General features: G+C 38.5%; 1 protein-coding gene across 9 annotated transcripts in view; it reads right to left on the bottom strand.

Moving 5' to 3' along the window:
• Positions 1-24,108, bottom strand: part of LOC131592973 (oxysterol-binding protein-related protein 8-like) — an 83,691-nt gene that overhangs the window by 40,738 nt on the left and 18,845 nt on the right. For 3 of the 9 annotated variants that reach the window (XM_058865003.1, XM_058865002.1, XM_058865004.1), the window contains 3 exons: positions 13,531-13,632; positions 8,228-8,264; positions 4,379-4,513 (listed from right to left, as the gene is read on the bottom strand). In XM_058865003.1, coding sequence (XP_058720986.1) covers positions 4,379-4,513; positions 8,228-8,264; positions 13,531-13,572 — 214 coding nt within the window. In that variant the 5' untranslated portion in view covers positions 13,573-13,632. Of the gene's footprint in view, positions 1-4,378; positions 4,514-5,255; positions 5,422-8,227; positions 8,265-13,530; positions 13,633-24,108 lie in introns of all 9 variants that reach the window. The other 6 variants (XM_058865012.1, XM_058865008.1, XM_058865011.1 and 3 more) reach the window with 6 other exon arrangements.

Below are 24,108 nucleotides of genomic sequence, written 5' to 3'. Positions count from 1 at the left end.
AAGATGCAGCATCCTGTGGATTAAAATCCTAGCACTAGCATATCCTTTAAATGTTTCCTCTGGAACTGTTTAAAGTACAAGCTCAGCACAGCCAAAAATGCCCTCACTCTTCCCCAAAATCACCTTAACTTCCTTCCAATTCATGGTGATCATCATAATCATCATCACTGGCAGACGTGTAATTTTGTTTCCACTGTCAACCCTCCTCCCTGCACCTAAGCCACTTCTGCTTCTCAGTCACGAAACACAATATATTTTTAATCACATTGCAAATTAACAACTACTACTGCTCTGCTGGAAAAGAAAGGCAGATCCTGTTTCTTATCTCCTGTCAGACTCCATACGGGCACACACATCCCACAAGGACACACTCACATTTTCACCTCACCTGCATCTCACTGATGTTTTGAATAAAGACAGGAAAAATACAGAAAAGTCTGACATTCTCAAGCATTCTATTACAGAGTTCTTAATAATACTATCTTAACTAGATTCCTCTATTTACCACAAATATTGCTATTTAAGCATCTATGCTGTCTTCATAAAAAGTTTGAAATATGTTTTAAGAAAATATTGGTAAGTTAAAAACGTTAATAATAATTTATAAGGAGACTGCTGACTTTTTCATAAATTTCATGTAATAACTGATAAAATTAATTAATGCAGAAATAAAGAAATAGATCAGTATGCCTCAGTTAATAAGGTCTACAAGAATTCAATTTACCAGGGATAATCTGACATAAATGACATCAGCAAGCAAAAGTCAGCTCGATGGAAGTTCATTTGTTTGTTCATTACTAGTTAATAACATTTTTAACCACTGAATGCAAACACAGAAAACGAGCTAAATTAGCATCATACAATCTGTGTGTCAGCTGCTAGAACTGAAAGATGATTTAGCAGTGCTAACATGTATGCACTACACTTAAAAAAATATGGTCTTGGCCAGTTGGCAAGGCCATGCTGCCCACTAGAGCCTAAAGACACACCATCCCACAAACATAAGCAAAGCTCCACAGATAAAACTGCCTCCCCAAGCTCATTTAAGTTTCCATCAAAAGGCTACTGAATTATTTAGGTCATATTCCAAGTCTGACCAGTCCAAATAAAATATTGAACAAAAAAACACAGTATAATCATTTAGTATGTTCAAGACACATTAGTTGTAGCACTATGATCAGGACTAGGCTATTCTGACACCCTAGTTAACTACTTGATAGGCAAGGCAGGAATAAATTAAATCCACATAAATTAAAATTCAAGTTAAAATCATACAGGAAAAATCTCCACCATCCCTTTTTTTTAAAAGTACACTTCCATCAAACAACCTTGCTAAAGCTTTCTATGGAAGTGAGACACCTACACATGCCAGTTTGCAGCCTCACAGGCAAGCTACTTCAGCCTCAGAAGAAAGGACAGCGTAACTTCAAGGATCTTAAAAATATTTTGTAAAACAGTGCAAAGATCATATAGAACAGTGACATTTTAAATAGACTTATGCTGAACAGTCACTAGACAACACTGCCAGATCAAAATGTACTCTACATTTACAAAATAAACTGAACTGGACTCCAAGAAGACGATCTCTATCTCAGTCTCAGACAACATACTCCATCTCACAAGAGTGACAGGAGTGAGGAAGGAGGAAGACATATCTTGAAGGAAAATAGAAGCTTTCTGAAATCCAGAACTATGGTCAGAAATTAAAACACAGTATTTATACACAGCAGCACCTAAAATGATAAAATACATACAACTTCACATTGACGTACATGGTTCTCTTTGTTCCAAATAAGAAGTCAGTGGCTCAAATCGATGTTAATCTGCCCTCCCTCACATTAAGGCTCATATAGTTTTAACCATATTTGTAATACTTGTAATTAGGATCTTACTTAAAACACAAGCAGATGACACAAGTTAAGCTTGCTCCAGATTTTCCAAAAAATGGTCACTGAGCATGGCTGTCCCTAGACAGCTGCTGGACAGCCACTGTGGTGGTTTCCACATTAACACCAAAGTTAGTGCTGGTTGTTCCAGAGACTGCCCCATCATAGGCTCTGTTTCATTCCAACTCACCTGCTTTTGAGTTACAAGTTGTATGCCAAAGTGGCCTTGCAACACAGGTGCTTTTAATTCAGGCAGCAAGAAACAACCTAGGTAAAAGTGGCCCAATAGCGTTGCACAGCATCCAACTGCCTCGCAGCAAAGGCTAAGTACCTGTGCCACAGCTCTCCCTTATATTTATTGAATCTGTTCTTTGTAGATGGCATCACACATTTTTCTGTTTTGATTCTCTGTTATTCTGTGCCTAGCATGATATTGAATTATTTACACAACTCATCTCCTAAGGATGAGTTTGGTGTCAGTGACTAAAAGCATTTCCATTTAGTTCCTTGCAAATGCCTTCAAATTCTGTATCTAAACATTTCCCATCTCACTGTAGAGTACCACAGGCACATCGTAAAGACCTTGGTTAAAAGGATTTCAATTACAACAGTCAGCCTCAAGTACTCCATCACATTAAGCTCTGTTCTACTTCATATTTGTCAGGCTTCCATGACATCTCTTTTCTCCAGTATAATAAGCTCACATTTTGCCAGCACTGTAATTTTGCCTGTAATTAGGAATACCTTGCATTGTAATTAGGAATAAGTACCACTGAATATTCACCCAATTTTTAAATGTTGGTCAACCTACTCCATAAAAATCACCTCCCAAGCTGGAGATAGACTGCAAGACAACTGTGGGTTACTGAAACCTAGCCCACATTGTACCATTTCTCGACTAAAATGGAATGCAAGCCAAATTTCTTGTTTTATGGAAGTGTAGCCTTATATCTAGTAGTGCTTCTGGAAAACTAAGTCAGTGATGATTGATGCTAAAAAAATACAAATACATGTAACTGCTTTAAATTCACTTATATAAGTCCTGAAATATTCAGAAGGGAAAAAAAACCAAAAACCAACAAATGGAGAGAAAACTTAGTATTTGCAAGGAACTTGATGTAGGACAACCAAGTCTTAGTGCTTTTCAAGCCCATTTTAATGATTTTCCTATGAGTGAGAGCCCTGAAAAAACGCAACGGTTTGACTTTATAACTTAGTGGGAACATCAATATTAAAAGGAAGAACTTATTAGAATACTCAAATACACGTACATAACTCCAGCATTTGTCTAGCACAGGATACAACACAGTACAGAGAGAAAATAACCAAAAGTTCTTTCCACATAATATAAATTACAAACAAGTTATATTTCTATTATATAGAAAATATTTCTGGACTTGACACAAGCCAGAGGACATCAAGTGCTGTTTCCCTGAGATAACACCAGGAATTAGAATATATATCTGAGCTAGCTGTGTGTAGTACCAAAAATACTACCATAGTAACTTTAGAATACACTAAATGCTACCAGATTCAGCACAGTAACAACTGTCTTTGTTTCAAAATCTTTTTCTTGTCTAATAGAACTGAATGGGAAAACAGGAATATGATTCAAAGTTACCCAAGACATGGCCTTTATTACTCTGAAACACTAGCACTATTACTTTGACAAAGCAAGCTATGGCACTTAGGGAGACTAACACCAACAGTTAAAAACTGAAAACCATTTCACGAACACTGCTCATGAAAAAAACTGAAGGAAGCATGGATGACTAGCATAGCTGCCCATAGTAAAATGGAAGAGAATTTTAAAAGCCTCAAATTTTCACTAAGAACTTCACACACCCCAAGAAACATGTCCAATGATTTCCTAAGCAATAAATGCAAGTAGCTTCAAATGCAAATAAGTGCAAGGAGAGAAACTATCCCTTGTTTGTTTCTTAAATAGTTTATCTTTCACTTTCCATCCCATCACTTCTCATGGATCTAGAGCTTGTTTCCAACAGGTTTAGCAAGGCAGAGGGACCTTGCTTGAAACCTGGCAAAAAATAGCATTGAGACTTTTTTTTTCTTTTCTTTTCCTACAGAGAAGGGTCTTTCAGTAGAAGTAATTGTTGAAGTATCTTTCTACAAAAGTCCCACTTATGGTACATCATTAACATTGCTGCATAAAGACACAACTTGAATACTGAGAAAAGAGTTACCATGGGTTTTACAGGACCACACACAAATAATCATTTACCATCATGTGGACTGTTCTCCCATCAAACAAATCATAGCTTGCCTTAATATACTAGTCCATCACATAGGGCATTTTTTTCCTGTTTCAGATTAACACAAAGATACAAATAATTACATACAAAGTTTCAATATGCTTTTTGCCTTATCTCTTTATTGTAAAAGGCAGTGATTTTGAACCAGTATTTGGGACAGATAATTAAGTTCAGAATTTAAGTTCTTTAAAACCTCTGTAAAAAACAACTTTGTCTTACCTTGACTATGGGTAGTTCCTGGACTGAGACATGGTTGGAGTAACTCTTTGGTTGGAGTAAAATAGGCTTCTCTTCCCTGGTGCTGGTTCATTCTTCCTGGAGTTACAGGCAGTTCATCACTGTTTGTTACCACTGCTGAAATGCAAAATGAATGCTCATTCAATGATGTTATGTGCTTGTGTACAGATTTCTATTAAGAACTTCACTGTCATTTATGAAATTGGTATTCAACTGCTCTGTTGTGAAACATTTCAAAGAACTGAGGTTTTCAAACCAGATATTTGCTTTGGAGAGGATGGCAGAAAGAAGCCAGCAAGACTGGCCTAAGACATGAGGCAAAAGATGGAAACAAAAATTAGCATGAGGTTGGAAAGGCTGATACTCAATACAGATACAGCATTGAGCTGTTGCTTATTTTCTGAAATACTTATTTTCTTTGCCACTTCTGTGACAGCTTTTGGTTTAACTAGCCACAACTCAGCCAACCCATGAAACAGCTTGCCAGATCAAGCTGTACCAACATCCCAGAAAGCTAAGATGAATGTCTGTATATATACATCACAAGAAACAAGTCTTAGCAATACAAATCATGTACAAATTCTGTCAAGGCAAAGTTTTAAAGCAGAAGAGTTACTCTCCTCATCAGTCTGAAAGACTTGTCTGGTATCTTCTCACCTATTTCTAGGATCACCTGGCCAGCCATCCTGTTTTACAGTTTCTGTACATTTCGTTAAGCTGCACACAACAAAACTGTACCTTTTTTCATAGTCAAAGAATGACTGCCTCTGTAACACCTGTCGTGTGAAAGTAGATATACTGACAACGTGCTCAAAGAGGGAAACAAGCAACATTTACTAAAGAAAAGACTGGAACTTACAACACTGATGATTTTAAGAGTTCCCAAGCTTTCCTTAAAAGTTCAGCAGAAGATTTGAGTCAAACCAAACAAGTTCTATTCTCTGGATGGACTCTGAAAAGTACAAAGGCCTTCTTAGCTTTATCACTACTCTTATTACAGTAGTGCAAACATTTTGCAGCAAAACCTGGAATGAACACAAAGCAGTATGAAAAAATAAAAAGGTGCTTGAATGTCCAGAGAAGGGCAAGGAAGATAGTGAAGGGTCTGGAGCACAAGTCAGATGAGGATGGCTGAGGGAGCTGGGGTGGTTTTAGCCTGAAGAAAAGGGGATTCAGGGCAGACTTAACTGTTCTCTACAACTTCCTGAAAAGTAGCTTCTCCCATGTAACAAGTGACAGGACAAGAGGAAACAGCCTCAGGTTGTGGCATGGGAGGTTTAGACTGGATATTAGAAAAAATTCTTCACCACAAGGCTTCTCAAGCATGGAAGAGGCTGTCCAGGGAAGTGTCACCAATCTTGGAGGTATTTAAAAGATGTATAGATGCTGCAGTTGGGGACGTGGTTTAGTGGTGGACTCCTGCTGGGTCATGGTGGCAATGCTGGGTTAACAGTTGGACTTGATGATTCTTAAATGTGTTTTCCATCCTAAATGATTCTGCAAGGATTGCAGTACACTCACCTGTTATTATTTTTCTGCAAGAGATAAGCCATCTAAAGCTCTGCTTCAAACAAACTATACTCTATGTGAACTGCTGCTGAGGAAAAATATGTGAGGAAATGGACAAGCTCATTTTACCAGCTCAGAATTCGAGTGTCAGTGCCAGAAGGCTGGTATTTCAAAGTAGTGTCTGATTTTGCTCTTCTTGTTGTACCAAACTAGCTGTTTATTGTTCTGCAACTACAAGTAAGGGAAAGGGGGGAGCAGGGCAGCTGCTGAAGTCTTGGGAAGGGACTGTACCACAGAAGGACTTGTATGTGAATATAAAAAGGGGGGTAAGAAAACAGTTGCATCACAGGTTTGCACAAAATACATCACTGCAGAGAGAGTGAGCTATACTTGTTTTAAAGATTTAAGATGTACAGTGCAATGAAGGAGGGCAAACTTTCAGCCAACTAGATGAAAACTCCTTATGATGAGCCACTGGCCACTTAGCTTCTGCAGGGATGGGATTTCTCAGCCTACTGTGCTCTGCCAGTGCCCCCACCAGCCTCTGCAGCAGGTGACACCATGGGCTCCACAGCAGGAACTGCACTAGCAACCCTCTCCTGAGTAACCTGTGCAGAAGGCTTGTTTGTGAATGGGCAGCATGCAGCACTGCTAACTCTTTTTTAAGCTTTAAGCTTTGGGAATTCCAAAGGTTTCTTTAAGCTGTCACAATGCAATAATTTCTCAGGCAGCACTTGCCAGTAACCTGGAGCGTAAGCAAGCTCTGCACACGAGTGTTACTAAAGCATGAGCTACATTCAGCAGTGGTGACTCAGTCACACTAACGGGACTACAAGCTACAAGCTCTCTGTAAAATTCATATTCCTTCATTAGTTGTCAATTAGGCCCTGCAACAACTCCTAGAACTGTCAAAAAGGCTCTTTTCCTACCAAACAGAGTTTATGTACCACCTAATACATAACATGTGAAAAGCACTTCATATGCCTGGGGATTAAAGGTTAACTTCTTAAACCAAGTGGGATTTTGAGAAATTCAAATAAAGCTGAATAATGATTGGCAGGAGAGTTTGTAAATCTCCTTTTTACACAAACCATCATAAAAGTACTAAACAAATGGAAATAAATCAGTTAAGAACATAACTATTTATCCACACCATAGCAACCACCAGGAGGAAGTTGTCCCCCCTCCTGCAAAATGCCGCATATCCTAATGCTCAGACAATTTGCTCTGAGGTGAGGGAGAGACAAGGCATTATTTTAAAGAAACAACAAATAGTAAATATCAAAGCCTCCCTGTGACTCTTTAGAGGTCACATTTTAGTACCAACAGTACTGTTTAGAGTTGAAAAATACATACTTTGTTCATGTTCAGCATACTGGTCATCAAATTATTAATATAAAAATTTGTCAGTACAATTTATACCTTAGAAGAAACATAAATTGGGGTCTTTATAGCAAATTTATTTCAGGTAAAGTTATGAAAAAAAAATCTGAAGTGTCAGATTGCCACTTCTGTTTCTATAATGAGCCTATGAAAGTGCCTACACCACTGAAAAGAGCACAAGGACATCATACACAGGAAGAGGCTTATTACAATTCAATTCAACTTTGTTTTTTAATGTCTATAATATGCCATATCAGCTAAGACCACAGCTTCTGCACAGATTTCTCATAGAAAAAAGAAACAATTTATGCCTGTACCTTTTTTTTTTACCCCAAATACACAAACTCTTAATTCCAGGCAAAATTACTCTGCCAGTGGCACCAGTAAGTCTTTGGCTGCATGTACGCACATAGATACATCTGAAGTTTTCCCTAGCACCTCACCAGGTCCAATCCTGAAGAATTACAGAATATATACACCTGTTCAATTCTGAATATGTAATATTATTGAAATGAAGGGAACCACACATAGCACTAGAAGTTGACAAGCTCAAAAATAAAAAACTGTTTCTGAACCATTATTTCTATACCTTTACTATCTATACTACAATAGCATTTGAACATTTAATTTCAAACTGATAAAAATAGCCTTTTCTCTTCCAGATAAATAATATAATTTTTTTTTTTCTTGCCATGACTGGGAGATGTGAAGAATAAACTTTTTCCACTAAAAAAATAAAGGCTATGGTAGGGAAACATTTGGATGAGTGGTATGCCAGGCAAAACATTTTTCCAACAGCAAATTTTCATCACACTTCAACTGTATCAATTACAATACAGAAGAATATCTAGTATTTATCCCAGCAACTATATGCAAAGATATATGCTAACTACTATAAATATATGTGCAAACATAATGTAGGAGTGAGAAGTCACTTACTTGATAGTCCAGGAGAGTCTCTGTTCTCACCATGATGCTGTGTACACATAGAATTGAGGAATGAAGAACAGCAAACATAAAAATCCAGGCCAGGAAGAAGCAAGTGCACAAAAAGCAGCAGCAGCAGCGGGAAAGAAGGACAATGAAAACAATGTTAGTTCATAACTAAAATACAACATGCACCTCAATGCCAAAGGCAAGACCTCAAGAGACTCTGCAGTTCAGAAAAGTTGAAGCAACAAATCTGACAAATATGCTTATTGAAAAAGCCATTATTAGAAGCCATCATTAGTAAACAGTGACTGCCTCAACCACTTCTTCTGAGCAGAAACTCCAGCAGCAATTTAGGGCTTGTATGACTTGATACACAGCATTTTTAAAGAGATTTTAAGCTGGACTGATTTCAAAAGACTGAAGCCCTGAAGAAAGCTAAAATAACACAAAATGTTTCCAAAACCACTTCACTTTCAGAAAAGCGTTTTGGAAGGAAAAAAACTTTAAAGCCATAAGTAACGTGCAAGCTACTAATGCTAGATCCAAGCCTAAATGCTTTTGCGTACAAACACAAACTTAGAAGCCACAGATCCAGTTCATCTACAAACACAGATAACATTTGAAATTGCTTAGGATGCAAGACAAACAGTGCAGCTTTAAAATTAAGAGGATATTTTATATCTAAGTATTTCCATAAAACCAAGTTGCATAAAATTTCTCTCCCACTGAACACATCATACAAAGGCACTAAAAGAGGGTAACTACACAGTAAATAGCCTGTACACCTTCCTGATATTTGATCTGGAGTATTTTTTAAATCTTTGCTAACCAAGACCACAATCAAGGCTAAGATCCCACTGTGCTCAGCTACGTACAGATAAAAGGCAAATTCCACTTACGTCTCTAAGGATTTACTACATTTGAAATCAATGAATAATAGAAAAGCAGAAAACAAGAATACTGATCAGCATGAACATTTCCTCCTTAAAAATAAAATAAATCCAAACATGACATATCTTCTGTATCCCAAATACATAAACTAGCAAAATCTGTGCTCTGCTTTAAAGAGGATCCAATCTTGCCTCTCTTATGAGGACTTAACAGCAGGAAATGTAAAAAAAAAATAAATCAAAATGTTTGCAAGCAGGAATCTTGTCTTGCACTCTTGACCTCAAAACACTGATTTTTTTTTTTTTAAATCCCTCACATCTGCCTAAGGGTGTTAAGTTGTAAATTGGCAGCGCAATATGCAGATGCGAAACACTGCAATGATATACAGCAATTGCAGTACACATCATTGGAAAGGTGAGGGGAACCCTTCTTTCATAATTCTGCACTTTCTGGAACAGGACTCAACTGAACAGGAAAAACTGTAAATATAAATAAAATATAAGTACACTTGGTAAATAACCTTCTATTCCCACCAGAGATTAAATTCATGTCAAAGAGTGAAACCCATTGGGTAGTAGTTCATGAAATGTATTCAAGAATTTAAGGGCTTTCAAGGCAAAGTGTTTATTCCTAATGTACAGATAACATACTGCAGACTAGGAAACAGTTTATGTTCAGACTGGAACTGTTCTACCCTATGCTGATTTTAGATTCAAGAGACTAGTGGCTGACAAGAGAACAAGAAGCCTGCAGAAACTGTACAGAGATCTAGCAACTGACTGAAAGAAAGGGAGCACCGCTATTCAGCACTGGGCTGTTTTATTTGTCACTGGGAGCTGGAAAGCAAGAGAATGGAACTGGAAAAATACACTGTCAACAGACACACAGGATCAGAAGTACCTGAGACTCAGCCAGATGCTCACTCACAGTGCACTACTTACATGTGGAAGAAACAAGAGTGAAAAGGCACCGCAGCAGATCCTGTCTCACTACCTGCCCTGCAAGCACCCTGGCCAAGATACAACGTGACACCAGAGAGCAGGGCAACCCGTCACCCGAGATGATGATGCAGGGGCTTTTCATGTAAATATTTTAGCATTGCATGGTTAATCCTATGAACTGGTACAAACACCTCCTATGCCAGAGGCTGAAACACAAGCCTCTCTAACTCTGTCCTTCATCTTCTCCAACTGACATTCTGTTTACAGACCAAACTCCCTCTGTTGCTGGTCAACACCCTCTCTTCATCAGAGGTATTTGAGTCTGTGTGTTTACCTAAAACCTGCAGAATACATATTTCTAAACACTGGAGCAAGATGAAATGAGACTATTTTGGTCAAAAAGACCTTTTCATTTTCAAATGGCCTTCTGCACCTCTATCATCTGCAATTCATATCACTGCAGGCTAAGGTTCCAAACAACTAAGGGAACAAAACATGATGGTTTTACTACTTTAGTGTTTTTTTCTGAAAAGAATCCTCTCAGGACATTCCTGTCCCTTACCACCCACAACTCTTATTCTAAATATACAAAATTAAGAGAAACATACACATAGTCACAGAGGCAAAGCCTACCCATATTTTCACATTATATAATTGATGACTTCGATTAGAGATTACAGAACAAATCCTCTGACAGGTTCTCAACACTACATGATCAATTTCAGTTCTACAGAGGCACAATTTAAAATGTTGCTACCAAAATATACGAAATCTAGACCTCCTCCCAGTAAAGTTTTTTACTAAGACTTAGAAGTAAAACCAGCAATATAAATCCAGCCATATAAAGTGTCATATGAGACAGCAGCTGTAATAGTTTTTATACAAAGACAGCTCACGTGCTTCAAAAGAGTACTATTTTTAGATGTTCATTTTTCAGAAATAAAGCTTATAACAACTGATACAAAACTTCAAGTTATATCTGGCAAGTTCTTCTAAAAAACAAAATCCTTTTCCTGTTGAATATTAGGGTAAAAGCAAAAGCATATGTCATGCTAGCATGTCTGAATCTCATATTACACAAGCTTTCTTAAAACGCTGTTTTTACAATCAAAACATACAGCTAAATTTTTAAGAGTTTAAATGAACATTCTAAAGCCAAGTTTGAGTTTTCCCCTTGCTCCTTGCTGAAGACAGACTTCCCCTGAAGGCAGTCTCTGATATGTGTCAGTCATTAAAATTAATCCAGTTACACTTAAATTCAGGACCCCTAATCCAACCTGCAAACCTGATCAATAAAAAAGACCTCTATTCAATGCTTCAAGGAAAAAAGGTACTTTTATGTCTGTTGATGTATTAAGTAGCAAGGACTGACACTGACTGTATATCACAGGCATATTATTTATTAAATATATGCCTTAGCAAAAACTAGAAGTGACTAAAAATTACTCAAAAATATATTTCAAAAAAAGAATGGTTTACACCATACATTTCAATGTAATGTTCTAAGTTCTGGGGCAATGAGACTTAATTAAATTATTATTTTTTAGAAAAGTAGACAAAAACTGTTCCCAAACTAGAATGCAGAGCATCTATTAGTTTGCACTCTTTTAATGGTGTCAGACTACAAAAATAGTTTGCTGAGCTGTCACAGCCTTTGTCTTCAAATTCCTATTCAGGACATATCAACCTAATTGTTAGGATTGCATTTAATATAGGACTTTTCTCTGTATGCTGATTCTGGAAATGAAATAGCACAGCATTAAGGTCTGATCTCCTCATCTTTTGTTCTTTTATAAGCAAGCCAAAAAAGCAAATTATAAAGCTGACACCTCTAAAAAAAGGTTTTTTTAAATACCTCCAAGAAACATCTCAATGGACTTAAAAGTGGAGAAAAAAGTTGATCGGTATTCCTCAAGCACATTACAATACATGCATTTAATGAATTTTATCATGACAATGGAACTTTAAAAAAAAACCAAACAAACAGTTTGCACCTAAAAGTCTGGAATAGTGAAAAATTTTAAACATGATTTTTAAAAAAATTTCTGAGAAGTGTCAGGATTTGCATTGACTACAAGTCTGCAAAACTACTGGGTCAATCTCTCTTGAAATACATATCATATTTTTAATATTTAATTTTCACTGCTTTTACTATGATATACAATAGGCTGTATATTAGACTACCAAATAAGCTTTAAAAAACGTTTTTACCATCTGCAGTGCAACACACAAAACTGGCTGATATTTTGATAAGAAATGCTTAGAGCAGCCTATTACAATACACCATCAGTTAAAGTATTCTGAGATGACACTTCAGAAGCACATTGAATAAAAGGCAATCTGTCCTCATACTTAGCATTCTTCTAAAGGAGTCTTGGTAAAACAGAGACTCATTTTGAGGTACCTTCTTATGATCATGCTCTTCTGAAGGCATGTCACAAAAGGAGAAGTAGCACATTTTCTGTTACTTTGAAGTGTTTTGTAAACTGGTACTTTTTAGCACATTTTGAGGAAACAAGGAGCCCAGCTACTGAACTGGAAGCATTTTTTTAAGAAATTAAAATACTCTTCTGCACAGTTGACAGATGATACTCATAGTATGTTGCATCTGGGATATAAATGCATGGACCACACAGCAAATCAATAAATTTGTTCATTACAGAAAAAAGCCAAGAATTTTCTTAACATACTGCAAAACAGTTTGTCTCCAAACTCACCACTTAAGATAAAAACAGTAATAAAACACTTGATCCAATTAATAGCACTATGTAGTACTTGACTATCACAAATGAAGTTTGTCAGTAATGAGGTGTTAAGTTTGACCTTGACCTCAGTTACAGAAAAACACATCCTATTTTGCCTTTGGAAGGCAGTGCTTTGGAAACTATAAAACACTTCCTGCTTCAGCTGTTAAAGTGCTTCTAGATGACACAGCTTGTGGAAAAACTAAAGTCTTAAATAATGTCAACATTTATGATGACTGATGATCAAGCACAACAGTACCCACTAGCCTTTCCTGTTTTTAAACTGTGCTTAGAAAGAGCTTCACTGCCTCAGATATTTTATAATAAGTACAGATTATCAACTCTTACACCTCAGTGTACTCTGATAACATATAATTATCACTCCTTCTGTCTTTTCTACTCCTCATTCCACCAAGAACTACATTATTTTTTTCTATTGTCCATAGTCACTACCTAGCAAAGTATCAATTAGACTGAGAGGAATACCTTTTTTCTTTGGGACTCAGACAAATTCTAAAAATCAAATCCAAAATCTGAAAGTATTTTGACATTCAGCCCTCCTGCCATGAGAATCTAGTAAATGATACATGATACTAGATGATACTCCAAATGCATTCACCAGAAAAGCATCAGTTCAAATCAAAAGTGAATAGATTCAAGTAATTTAGCCCTTCCCCTGCAAAAGCATCTTCACATTCATCTCATTACACAAAAGCACACTTGAGTTACTCACTGAATTTCTATCCAGTTCCCCATCAACTGGAACGCTCTCCATGTTGAAAGGGCCTGTTCTGTCGCTATCAGTTAGAGTTCTTCCATCCTGCTACTCGAGATCCTAGAAAGGAAAAGAAAAATGCAATCATTTAATTTCAAGGGCTGAAATCCAGTAGAAAGCTACACTTTGTCTTCCGTCCATTTTAAGAAGCTAAATAGTCTCGTATGGTAACCTCTGCGTTTTACAGTACCTTGCAAAACATGAACTTGGGAGAAAATCAACTTGGGAATGGAGAGAATAGCTTCAGATAAAATAGCCAAAACAAAAACTACTCACAGAGGCAAGCACTCACTTCTACAAATAAGGAAGAGTTATGCAAAAAAAAAGAAACCCACAGGTTTTGCCCTGCACTTCCCGTTGTTCCAGAGTTCCCAGCAGCACATCGCTCCCGCCCCACAGGCATGTGCACACCAACTGTTTGGGTACAAAACAAAGCTGCCCCGGAGAAGCCAGAGCTGAGGGCTTCCCAGCATAACTCCAGAGACAGCCATGTATTGCTTTGTGGAACCAATACACAGAAATTAAATAATATGTGCAAGCCAGCACCTTCTGTGGCACAGCAGGCACTCATCTGGGGGTCACCACACACAGCCAGAAAGCAATGCCTCATTCCCTAGGCATTTCCTATTTATTTATTTATTTTTTGCAAGAGAAACCTACAATGAATCTTAGTATTCATAGCATATTTAAAGTCATTAGTGAGACAAGCACACACCCTGGAATCAAGCAAAACTTGATGGGGAAAACAGTGCTTTAACCATTGATTTGTTAAGCAAATCAAAGAAGTGCAGACCAAACTGGGACGCCTACTGAGATGTCCAGCTACAGCCCATCACTCTGTCTCTCTCTCCAAGACCTCCATCAAACAAGAGAGCAGTGGAAGAGAGGATGTGTGCTTACCTGTTCGAAACAGTACAGTCAGCATCGTGCAGGGAGAAATCCCTGTGGTCCCACCCTCCACAAAGCCACGCTCACTCTGTCCTTCCCGCCAGCCACAGCAAGTGTTGGATCTGAGAGTTAGCCCAAGGACAATTTTCTCCTTTCCTCTGGCCTTGGGTGGGGTGAGGGGCAGGAAGCAGCTAAATTACAAACTCAATTGCTAAACCAACACTTGTGCAAGAGCCGGGGTAGCATGGAGGTGATTTATTTTTTTTTATGTTAAAATGTTAGCATATTACGCTTAATCTGTGCATCAAGCTAATGGCAATGTTTAGTAAAAACAGATCAAGTGAAGACAGAAGGGTTAGGTGGGAAGACACATCACAGTGCCTCCAAGGAACCTGAGGAACATCCTGAATGCAAGAGGATGGGAAAAGGGCAAACAGGTAACCAGAATACACAGGATCTTCTGGTTCAAGGTCTGTCTCAGGAAATAGACACTCATAAAAACAAATCTCACTAAAAAGAATAACCTTTTATTCAACTGCTTTCCATGTTTTATTATAATTGTTTTTTGGTTTTGTATTATGTAAAGCAAGTTAGAATTTTCCCTCAGGAAAAAACATACAGTATTAATACACTCTAGCTAATCACCGTAACATACGCCAGTAAACCACAAAAAAGACCCATTAAAAAAATAGTTTAACAAAATGACTGTGTACTAACAAAATTGTGAAGTTTTCTATGACTTAGTCCAATGAACTGAGGAGGACCTTGTTCAAGCACCTGAGTGATTAATTGAGGTGGCACACAGCTAGGAAGCATGGCTAGATGTTCTCATGTAAATCAGAAACAGCAGACATCTGAAAGGAGATGACTACAAGTTATTAATTTGCATTAATAAAAGGAAATATGCCATTACCACAGAAAGAGGAATTCACCCTAAAGCTCTGTTTCCCAGAGCAGCAGGCACTGAGACCCTTATCTTCCACACCCAGACATGAGATGCAGAACTAGGTAATGATTTTTGATGTCTGTTCCTTGTCATCGTTCCCCCACACAACCATTTTAGGTTCTCTTATTAGCAGGAACACCAGACTGCATGCATATTCACTTTGCAGAAACATCAAACTCTTTTAAATAGGATGAAAAATGAGTGGCATTACAAACAGATGCAAGCAGTGCTATTTAAAGCAGTTTCTCAGCTTTTTTTTAGTTACACAAACTTGTAACCATACTCAAGTTATCAAAAGGAACATATAGTTGTTGACAGGAACATTCAGCCTAAAACACTTTTAACTTACTTTTATATTTAACATTTTTTAACACTTAATTTTTTTATTGCCAATGTTCCTGGTGTATTCTGCTTCTCCATCTGTTCATGTGACCACAGCTTTCCTTATCTCAAGAGTGGTACCATCAGAAAGGTACCCTAAGGTCTCATTCTTAGCATTCATGATCGCTTGCAGTCCCGAAGATTCATTCAGCACGCTCCCAAAGGCTGCAAGGGAGTCTTCTGGGAAAAGGAAGGAAAAATTTCTACCTGCTCATGTTTAAACACTAAAGCAGGTGCAGAAATGGTTAAGGACTACCTTTCCCCGAGCTGTTTAGCTTATGAGTAGACAGCCAGCTTGCCTTATTTTTCTTGGCAAAATGAAGGCTGAAAGTGAACAATATTGCTTCTGTTGTATGCCAAAATAAATACAAAGGAAGGAAAAGGGCTGTCTCAGCAAAAGGATATTGCCAAAGAGTCAAATAAGTATGAAATTGGAGAACAGATTTATTTTGAAAATTACAGAATGCTTCTAACCATCTGAGCCCCAAGGCTTTGAAACAATTTTCCAGCCAATGTAGGGAAGGGGAATTTTCTTATTTGTAAATGCAGCCAGGTTATTATGAAGTGTGCTTCCACAAGCAAGCTCTTTTCTACTTTAACTAATCCAACCATTAGATTTGAAGATGCAACCCCAAATGTACCATTTTATTGATTTGGGGCTTTTTTTGCACTTTTACTGCTTTCTATTACATTCACAAGTGTTTGCAGTTTGGTCAGCTTGAGGTTTTAATTAACAAATGCTCCTTCACAATCATAATTCTTAAAAGCTGAAGTGTTCAGGAGGGCACATGCAACATGAAATTGTTTGAAAATAACTCTGTAACGGCATCCAGCTAGTCAGCTATTTTTCCTTTACAGACAATGGGTATAATCAGGCACTCAAAGGTATTATTTACTTTAAAGAACTGTAACAATTGTAACAAACTGCCACAAAATAAGCTTCTCTTTCTCTCCAACTGTGAAGATGGCTGAACAAGTCAAAAACACATACTTAAAGCAAAAGGGAAATGTTTTCCTCTTATCACACAATCCATAACCTGTCCTGTTAACACTTGTATTCCATCTTATTTTTGCTGCTGACACCAAAGTGTGGTGCAGCTGGCAAGCTGGAGGGAAGGGGTGCCATCCAGAGGGACCTTGGCACACTTCAGAGTTCGGTCTGTGTGAACCTCAAGACATCAGTTCAACAAGGCCATGTGCAAGGTCCTGCACCTGGGCTGGGGCTATCCCAGGACAAATACCTGTAAGCACGAATACCCAAGGCTGGGCAGAAAATGGGTTGAGAATAGTCCTGAGGAAAAGGAACCGGGGATACTGGTGGATGAAAACTAGACATGACCTGGCAACATGTGCTTGCAAGTCCAGAAAGCCAACTGTATCCTGGGCTGCATCAAAAGAAGAGTGGGCAGCAGGTCAGTCCACCAGGTCATTCACAGATCTACTCTGATTTCACAATGTTTATATTTGATATTAGAAATAAATTCTTTACTGTGAGGGTGGTGAGGCACTGGAACAGGCTGTCCAGAGCAGCTGTGGGTACCCCATCCCTGGAAGTGTTGAAGGCCAGGTTGGATGGGGCTTTGAGCAACCTGGACTAGTGGAAGGTGTCCCTGCCCATGGCAGGGAGATTGAAGCTAGATAGTTTTTAAGCCACTTTCCAACCCAAACCATTCAGTGGTTCCATGGTTTAAACAGATTGCTTCAGCCATTGGTAGTTTTTATAATTTGGTTTTCAGTTCATTGCACCTTGAGAATAGGAAAATCCTCTGTAGGACTCCCACAGAAGAGAAAAAAAAATATGCATCAATGAAAGCTACAACTCCACATGGACACATGCCACATTTCACATGCCACAAAGTGGATATCTCAGTACTATACTGTTACCCAATATTCTCTTAGATATAGTTACACAGACCACAGATCAAAAGCAGCACAATTTAGGTGCCTCAGCCACGAGAGAAACAGTGGCAGCATGCTTTTGTTCAGTTCTATAGAGATCAGTGAAGTGGATATGGCAGTGTTCTGCATTGACTTACATATTCTCTATGTTAACCAGATTATAAGCTTTTATTGCAGGTTATGTTTAACTAAATAAAGGAGTTAGTAGGCAATGCAAGGCCCTTTTTCTGACAGCATATCAAGAGCTCATCACCAAACATGATATTTGCTCCAGGCACAAGAGACCTTAGCCCTGACACCATGACAGTGATATTGTTGGTATATTTATAACATTAAATCATAATTCAGTTCACAAAAAGACTCTTCCTCCCCTTCTCCCACACAAGATTAGCTTCAGTTCAAACACTTCACTGAATTTGGAGAGTTTCATTAAGAGTCCCCACCGTCCCCACACAAATTCCTGAATTTCAGCCAAGGTGCAGTCACAAAGTGCAAGTGGTATAGATGACCCCTGAATTTAATACATTCTCTTTTTAGACAATGGACCAAGTTACTTGAACACCTGCATACTGTATTATATATAGGCAGGTTTTAGCTTTCTTCCTAAGGACTGTGACCCATGGGCACTTGCACTGCGACACTGTTTTGTGATCTGTTAGAGTATCACAGCACCCTCCTGCATTCCAGCACCAAACCTCACAGGCGAGCCCAGCCTCACCATGACCTGCATGGTGAAATGGCTGCTGCCTTCTGAGCCAGCCTTTCAAGAGGGGAACTGCTCTCCCGGGCTCTGACCTCCAAACTGACCTAAGCTCTGCTGGATGCCTGCCTTCTTTCCCTAAAGCCTAAAAGAAGCATTTAAATTGCCTGAGATAAGTATCAAATAAGAATATACCGTAATTTTTTTTAAGATGACACAAGCATAATAATACATTGACTTTAAAGATCAATGTGGCAGCAAGCAAAGGCAAGGCACACTAGGAGAAAAGAAAACTAGTTGTTTACATTGATTTCAAGAAGGATAAAAATCACCTAGGTCCTTACTGGAAAGCAGAGTCACAACAGTACCAATGAAATGCTATTTCACAGGGAATCAGAGAATGATCAAAGTAGGAAAAGACCTTTGAAGGTCATCTTGCCCAAGCCCCCTTTTGCAGAAGGATGTCTAGACAGGTTTTGAATATCTCCAAGGATTAAGACTACACAAACCCCCTAGCCAACCCGTGCCAGTGCTTGGTCGCCCTTCAAGTCAAAAAGTGTTCCTGATGTTGGGCAGGAACCTCCTGTGGTTCTATTCATGCCCATTGCCTCTTGTATCATCGCTGAGCACCACTGCAAAGAGCCTGTGTCTGTCACCTTTATACCTTCCCTTCAGGTATTTATACACACTGATGAGCTCTCCCTGAGCCTTCGCTTTTCCAGGCTGAACAGACCCAGATCTTTCAGCCTTTCCTCACACAGGCCTTTGATCACCTTCACAGCCCTTCACTGGATTCTCCACTACATCCACATCCCTCTTGTAACTGCACCCAGCACCCCAGATGTGAACTCAGCAGTGCTGAGTAGAGAGGAAGGATCGCTATTCTCAACCTGCTGGCAATTCTTTGTCTAAAGCATTCAGGAACACCATGTGTCCTCTGTATGGCAAGGGCATGTTACTGACTCATGTTCAACTATCTGTCAGGATAACCAGGTGAACTCCAGGTAAGCAGCTCTATAAGATCCACAAGGAAGTTTAAGGTAATACTCTTGACACAGGTATCTAAGTGCTAAAACAACTAAATATTAAGAGATAACTATAATGGTTATAGCTACCTATAACTCCTAAGAGGTACAGGATCAGTTTTAAGAGATTAAAGGAAATCTATACCCTAAATCTAACTAGGGTGATCAAACCAAGGCTCTCAAAAAATCTAAGTGTCTTTCAGGCTGTTTGACTGCCAAAGGCACTTTCCCTTTGCTCCATGCAGGGGGGAGCAGCAATAGCACAGAAGGTAATAGAGGTAACGTGTCTTACTCTCAAAGCTCTTTGAATACCAGTGCACCAGAGGAAAAGCAGCCTCTTGGTTTAGCACAAGGCCGCAAGATCATCTTTCTCAGCTAACAAGTCTGCACACCAAGTACACTTCATTATCAAGCTACAGATCAGGCCAGCTTCTTGCACATGACACAGTGCCACTGCACGCCAAGTACCCTGTGTTTGTTGAAATCAGTTCCAAGAAAGCAGGAACTGAAGCAGAGTTACTGGTAAAAATGGAGAAGGGCCAACAGGCTCAAAAAAAATCAGCAAAAGATCTGGTAAACAAAGAAATCACAACTTTTTCTCACCTCTCAAACCAAGCATCTTACACTAACAAGGACCCAAAAGAACTAGAAACCGGTTGTATTTTGCAATTCTAGAAGAGAAATCTGAGAGTTGAGTAAATCTCTAGATTAGATCCCTTCTACTGTGAAGTCAGTCCAAACAGGAGAGCTTGACAAAACCAGTAATTATACAGAAGTCATAGATGACAAACTGCATAATTACATTAACTCTGATTTGCAAGGTTTGAATGATTAAAAGTCCGCTACAAGTATAAACACACCAGAATCAACAACTGCCTCAAGTTCCCCAAGTACACTGTAATCACTTACTGCTATCAGCCACCAAATCTACCCTTATGAAACACTTCCTTCCACCCTGATTTTCATCACCTGCCTTCTCATTTCCTGAATAAACAGTCCATATGCAGAGCAAGCTGTTTCCTCTGTTTCTGTACTGCCGTTTTCAGAAGGGAAAAAAATAATCAAATACCAAGCCACCAAAAAAAAACCCAGGAAAGCTGAAATGTTTAAGACCAGGACTTGAAAACACCCCTCATCTGGAAAAAAACCTGGCACAGTCCAGACACCTCAGCTATCTTTTGAGAGAATTAGATGGCAATGAAGGCCAAGGAAAGCATAACAAACTTCTGAATACCCAGTACAACTTCAATAATTACTACCTTAAACTGGGTTCCACAAACAAACTTGTCTTGGAAAGAAATGAAAGAGTACAGAAAATATGGTAAGAGTCAAATACAGGTACTAAATCCCAACATTTTCTCTAAAAGCTTGAGTTCCCAGGGTTCTGGAGCCCTTTGGCCATTGAAATACACTTCAAAGCTCTCAAACTTATCCCAGTCTTCATGGTAAGTATTGTGTAATACTGTTCCCATGACTCAAACAAGTTGTTGGTCTTAATGGTAAAAATGTCTATTTCTTCACTTAAAGGTGTCTAGTTACCTGCAGCCTGTTACACTTTGCCTCCACGAGCCATTTTTACCCAGGGCTCAGTCTAACTTTGGAGCATCAAAATAAGAGAGGCAATAAACCATTGATTTTGTTCATTTAAGAGAGAACCTATGAAGTTTCATAAAATATTCAGATACTTTTTTGTTTGTTTCATTGTGAAGTAGGAAAATATTTATTCAAACCTTACAACACCAAATCCAGCATTTTATTTTTAGATACATTTATTTTTTACTTTGCTGCAGTACTAACCAGAAAAATAAGCAAGTGGGTGTCATACACAACCTTAATGCAAGGTTGAATTGGCCAATGACAGTCTTGATTATGAAGGAAAAAAGATGGACTAAAACTAAGTGGTTAGAGACACTGCAAACCATATTCCTTTCAGAACTCCACCCTGTGATTTTCTTCTGCATCTGCACAGTTACTAATAATAGTCTCTCATATAATACTCTATGTCTTTCTCATCTCCATTTTGGCAGCTGTATGAAGAGGCAATGTGACACACTCTGCTAGAGACAGCTGGGAGGGATGAGGAGATTACCAATCCTCCATGCCTGGTCCTTACCACCTCTTTCCCCACTGTGGCTCAGGTTTTCCTGAACTGCCAGCAGACCTGTCTGTGCAGGTGCTCCCTAACCCTCTTCTGTCAAGAGGATCCCACACTATTGCAAATTATTTTAAACAGACACTCACAGAATGTGTATCATTTAAACTGAGCTGGTCATGGGACTTGTGCTGGCCTGGCACCGCAGGGATAACAAACAGCTGAGGGACACCACTCACCTCCAATCCAACCATAACAGCCTGGCTGCAGCTGTAGACTCCCACAACACCAACTGAAAACTATTTCAGGAAATGAAGGGAATCAAGCCAAAGCAAAAGGAAAAGTAATGTTGTTGTTAGAGGTTTTTCTGAAATGAAAAAGTACGGTAAGTCAGCAGAGATGTTTCCACCAACAAAATGGACAGGTGGCAGAACAAATCCTTCTGACACTGATGCCAAAAAGGAATCAGCTGCCCTCCTGAGAGACCAAATAGATCTGGATTTCTTCCGCATGAATCTTTCCAAAACAAAACACAAGACTATGAAAAATGTTAAGAATATAAGAATTAATTTATTGTGCTGAAAAAGCCTTAATAAGAGGATCTTAAAAGTCTACTTTAATACTAATAATGATATATGATGATATAATATAATGTATGATATACAATGATCTAAACATTTAAGTTATAATGAGATAATGCATAAAGAAATATTTTAAGTCTCATCTGCAGGTCAAGAATACAATCTACTTCATAAGGAATAAAGTTTCAGAAAGCTATTCTGAGAGTATTTATAAACAATTGCAAGTAATCATATGTCCTGGGGTGACTTTATGATACTGGTATCCCCAATCATCTGGTTTATGTTATATATTAAGTTCTGCACCTTTAAGACTGGCTCTGAGAGTGAGAGTGGGGGGAAGAAGAAGCTGCAGTTTGTGTTAAAGAAAAACATCACTCCCACACATCTCGCTCCTGGACTGTGGTGTCTGCAGCATGGACACACGGCAGGACAGAGCTTCTCTCTGGCTCTAGTTAGTTTTAGCTAGCTGAGGCAGAAGAGTTCCCTGGACCTCTTTTTTCTTTTTTTTTCTTGGATCTGTGCAAGCCTGCTCTGGACTGAACACCCAGCCAAACCCCGGGAGCTCACGCCTGTGGCCCACCGGGGCCTGGGCCTCGGCACTTTCCAGCGCCGGAGGGACTGATAAGAAACTGAGCGAGCCGAGCTACACCACATGAAAAGGACTTTTCTTCCTAGACTTGCCATTCCATTGAACAACAAGAGGTTTTATTATTTAATATTATTCAATTTCTGTTAAATAAACAGCTTTTTCCACTTTTCTCCAAGGAAATTTTTTTCCTTTCCCAAACCAGTTGGGGGGGAGGGGTCATTTGAATTTTTTTTCCCTGGGGAAACCCATTTGGAGTTTTTCTCCCAAATTTGCCCTAAACTAGGACATCATACCATTACAGATGAATGAATTATTAACTGCTAGATAAACTATATGTGACTAGGTGAGTGCTTTTTACCTACTGCAAATAAAGTAAACAAGTTAGCTTAAACTACCATGAAGTTTCTGTATCTCAGAAGCTGCAGTGATTTTGGTTGGACAAATAGGCACCAACATGCCGACAGACATCATTTGCCACATCAGACGTTATTGCAGTCAACTTCCTACATGAATCCATAAGATTTTCCATTAAATGAATACTATACCTCCAAAACTGAGCCAGTGCAAAGACCAATTTTCTAATGGCAAATCTGCTAGTTTTTTAGTCCTTCCTTTGCATTATATATTTTGCCACCTCTGAGAACTGAAAAGAATGCCCAATGTATTTTCAAGGGTGAGAGAGACCTTAGGGCCTCTTTTAAATTTTCATAGTTATTGAAAGGACACCCTAAGTGTCAGATCTCCCAAATACCTACCAGTACAGAAGCACTTTTCTATACCCCAATGGCTGTTTCAGCCAAGTAAGAACTGAGATTACCTCTATAATGAGCATCACAGGAACTCAGTTGAGAGTAACTACAATCCTAATTTCTGCTCTAAACTGAAATAAACAAAATAGAAAAATCAATTCAAGCTCCAAGATTAGAAATATGAAAGAAGTCTTAACACAGACAAACAAGTTTCAGTTGAAGCTTTGTTGTGTGAGAAGTTTCTAGGAAATGGGTTTTCTGCAGGCTTAAATGCAGATATTTCAAACAGGAACCTTATGTTTATGCTCATGTACAATTTAATTGTCTTATTTTAGCAGCAGTCTCTCTTCTTGATGTTAAAACAGAGTTGATGACATAATAAATGGCCTTCATTTCAATTTCTTTCACCAAGTGCTAGAAGGTAGTTTACTCAAGTTTAAGACACAGGATATCTGTACAAGAATTTAAGAACAAAAGGTCAGAGTAGCCTGCTGCAATAGAAAAAACCCTAAAAATACTAACTTAAAGCAGCAGCAGGTTCAAACAGGCAGCAATAGTATCTGGTTTACACATCATGGTTTATTAAAAAGCTTTAGAAAGTCTAATTTGGATTTCCATTGGTTATGCCAAGTTTGTTTTTTTCACTCTAACACTAAAGTAAAACAAGATGATGAACCCAGCTCTGC

Source organism: Poecile atricapillus, chromosome Z (assembly GCF_030490865.1).
Source record: "Poecile atricapillus isolate bPoeAtr1 chromosome Z, bPoeAtr1.hap1, whole genome shotgun sequence".
In the NCBI taxonomy this organism is placed as follows: Eukaryota; Metazoa; Chordata; class Aves; order Passeriformes; family Paridae; genus Poecile; species Poecile atricapillus.
Note: the sequence above shows the minus strand (reverse complement) of the source record. Positions and strands in the feature narration are given on the sequence as shown.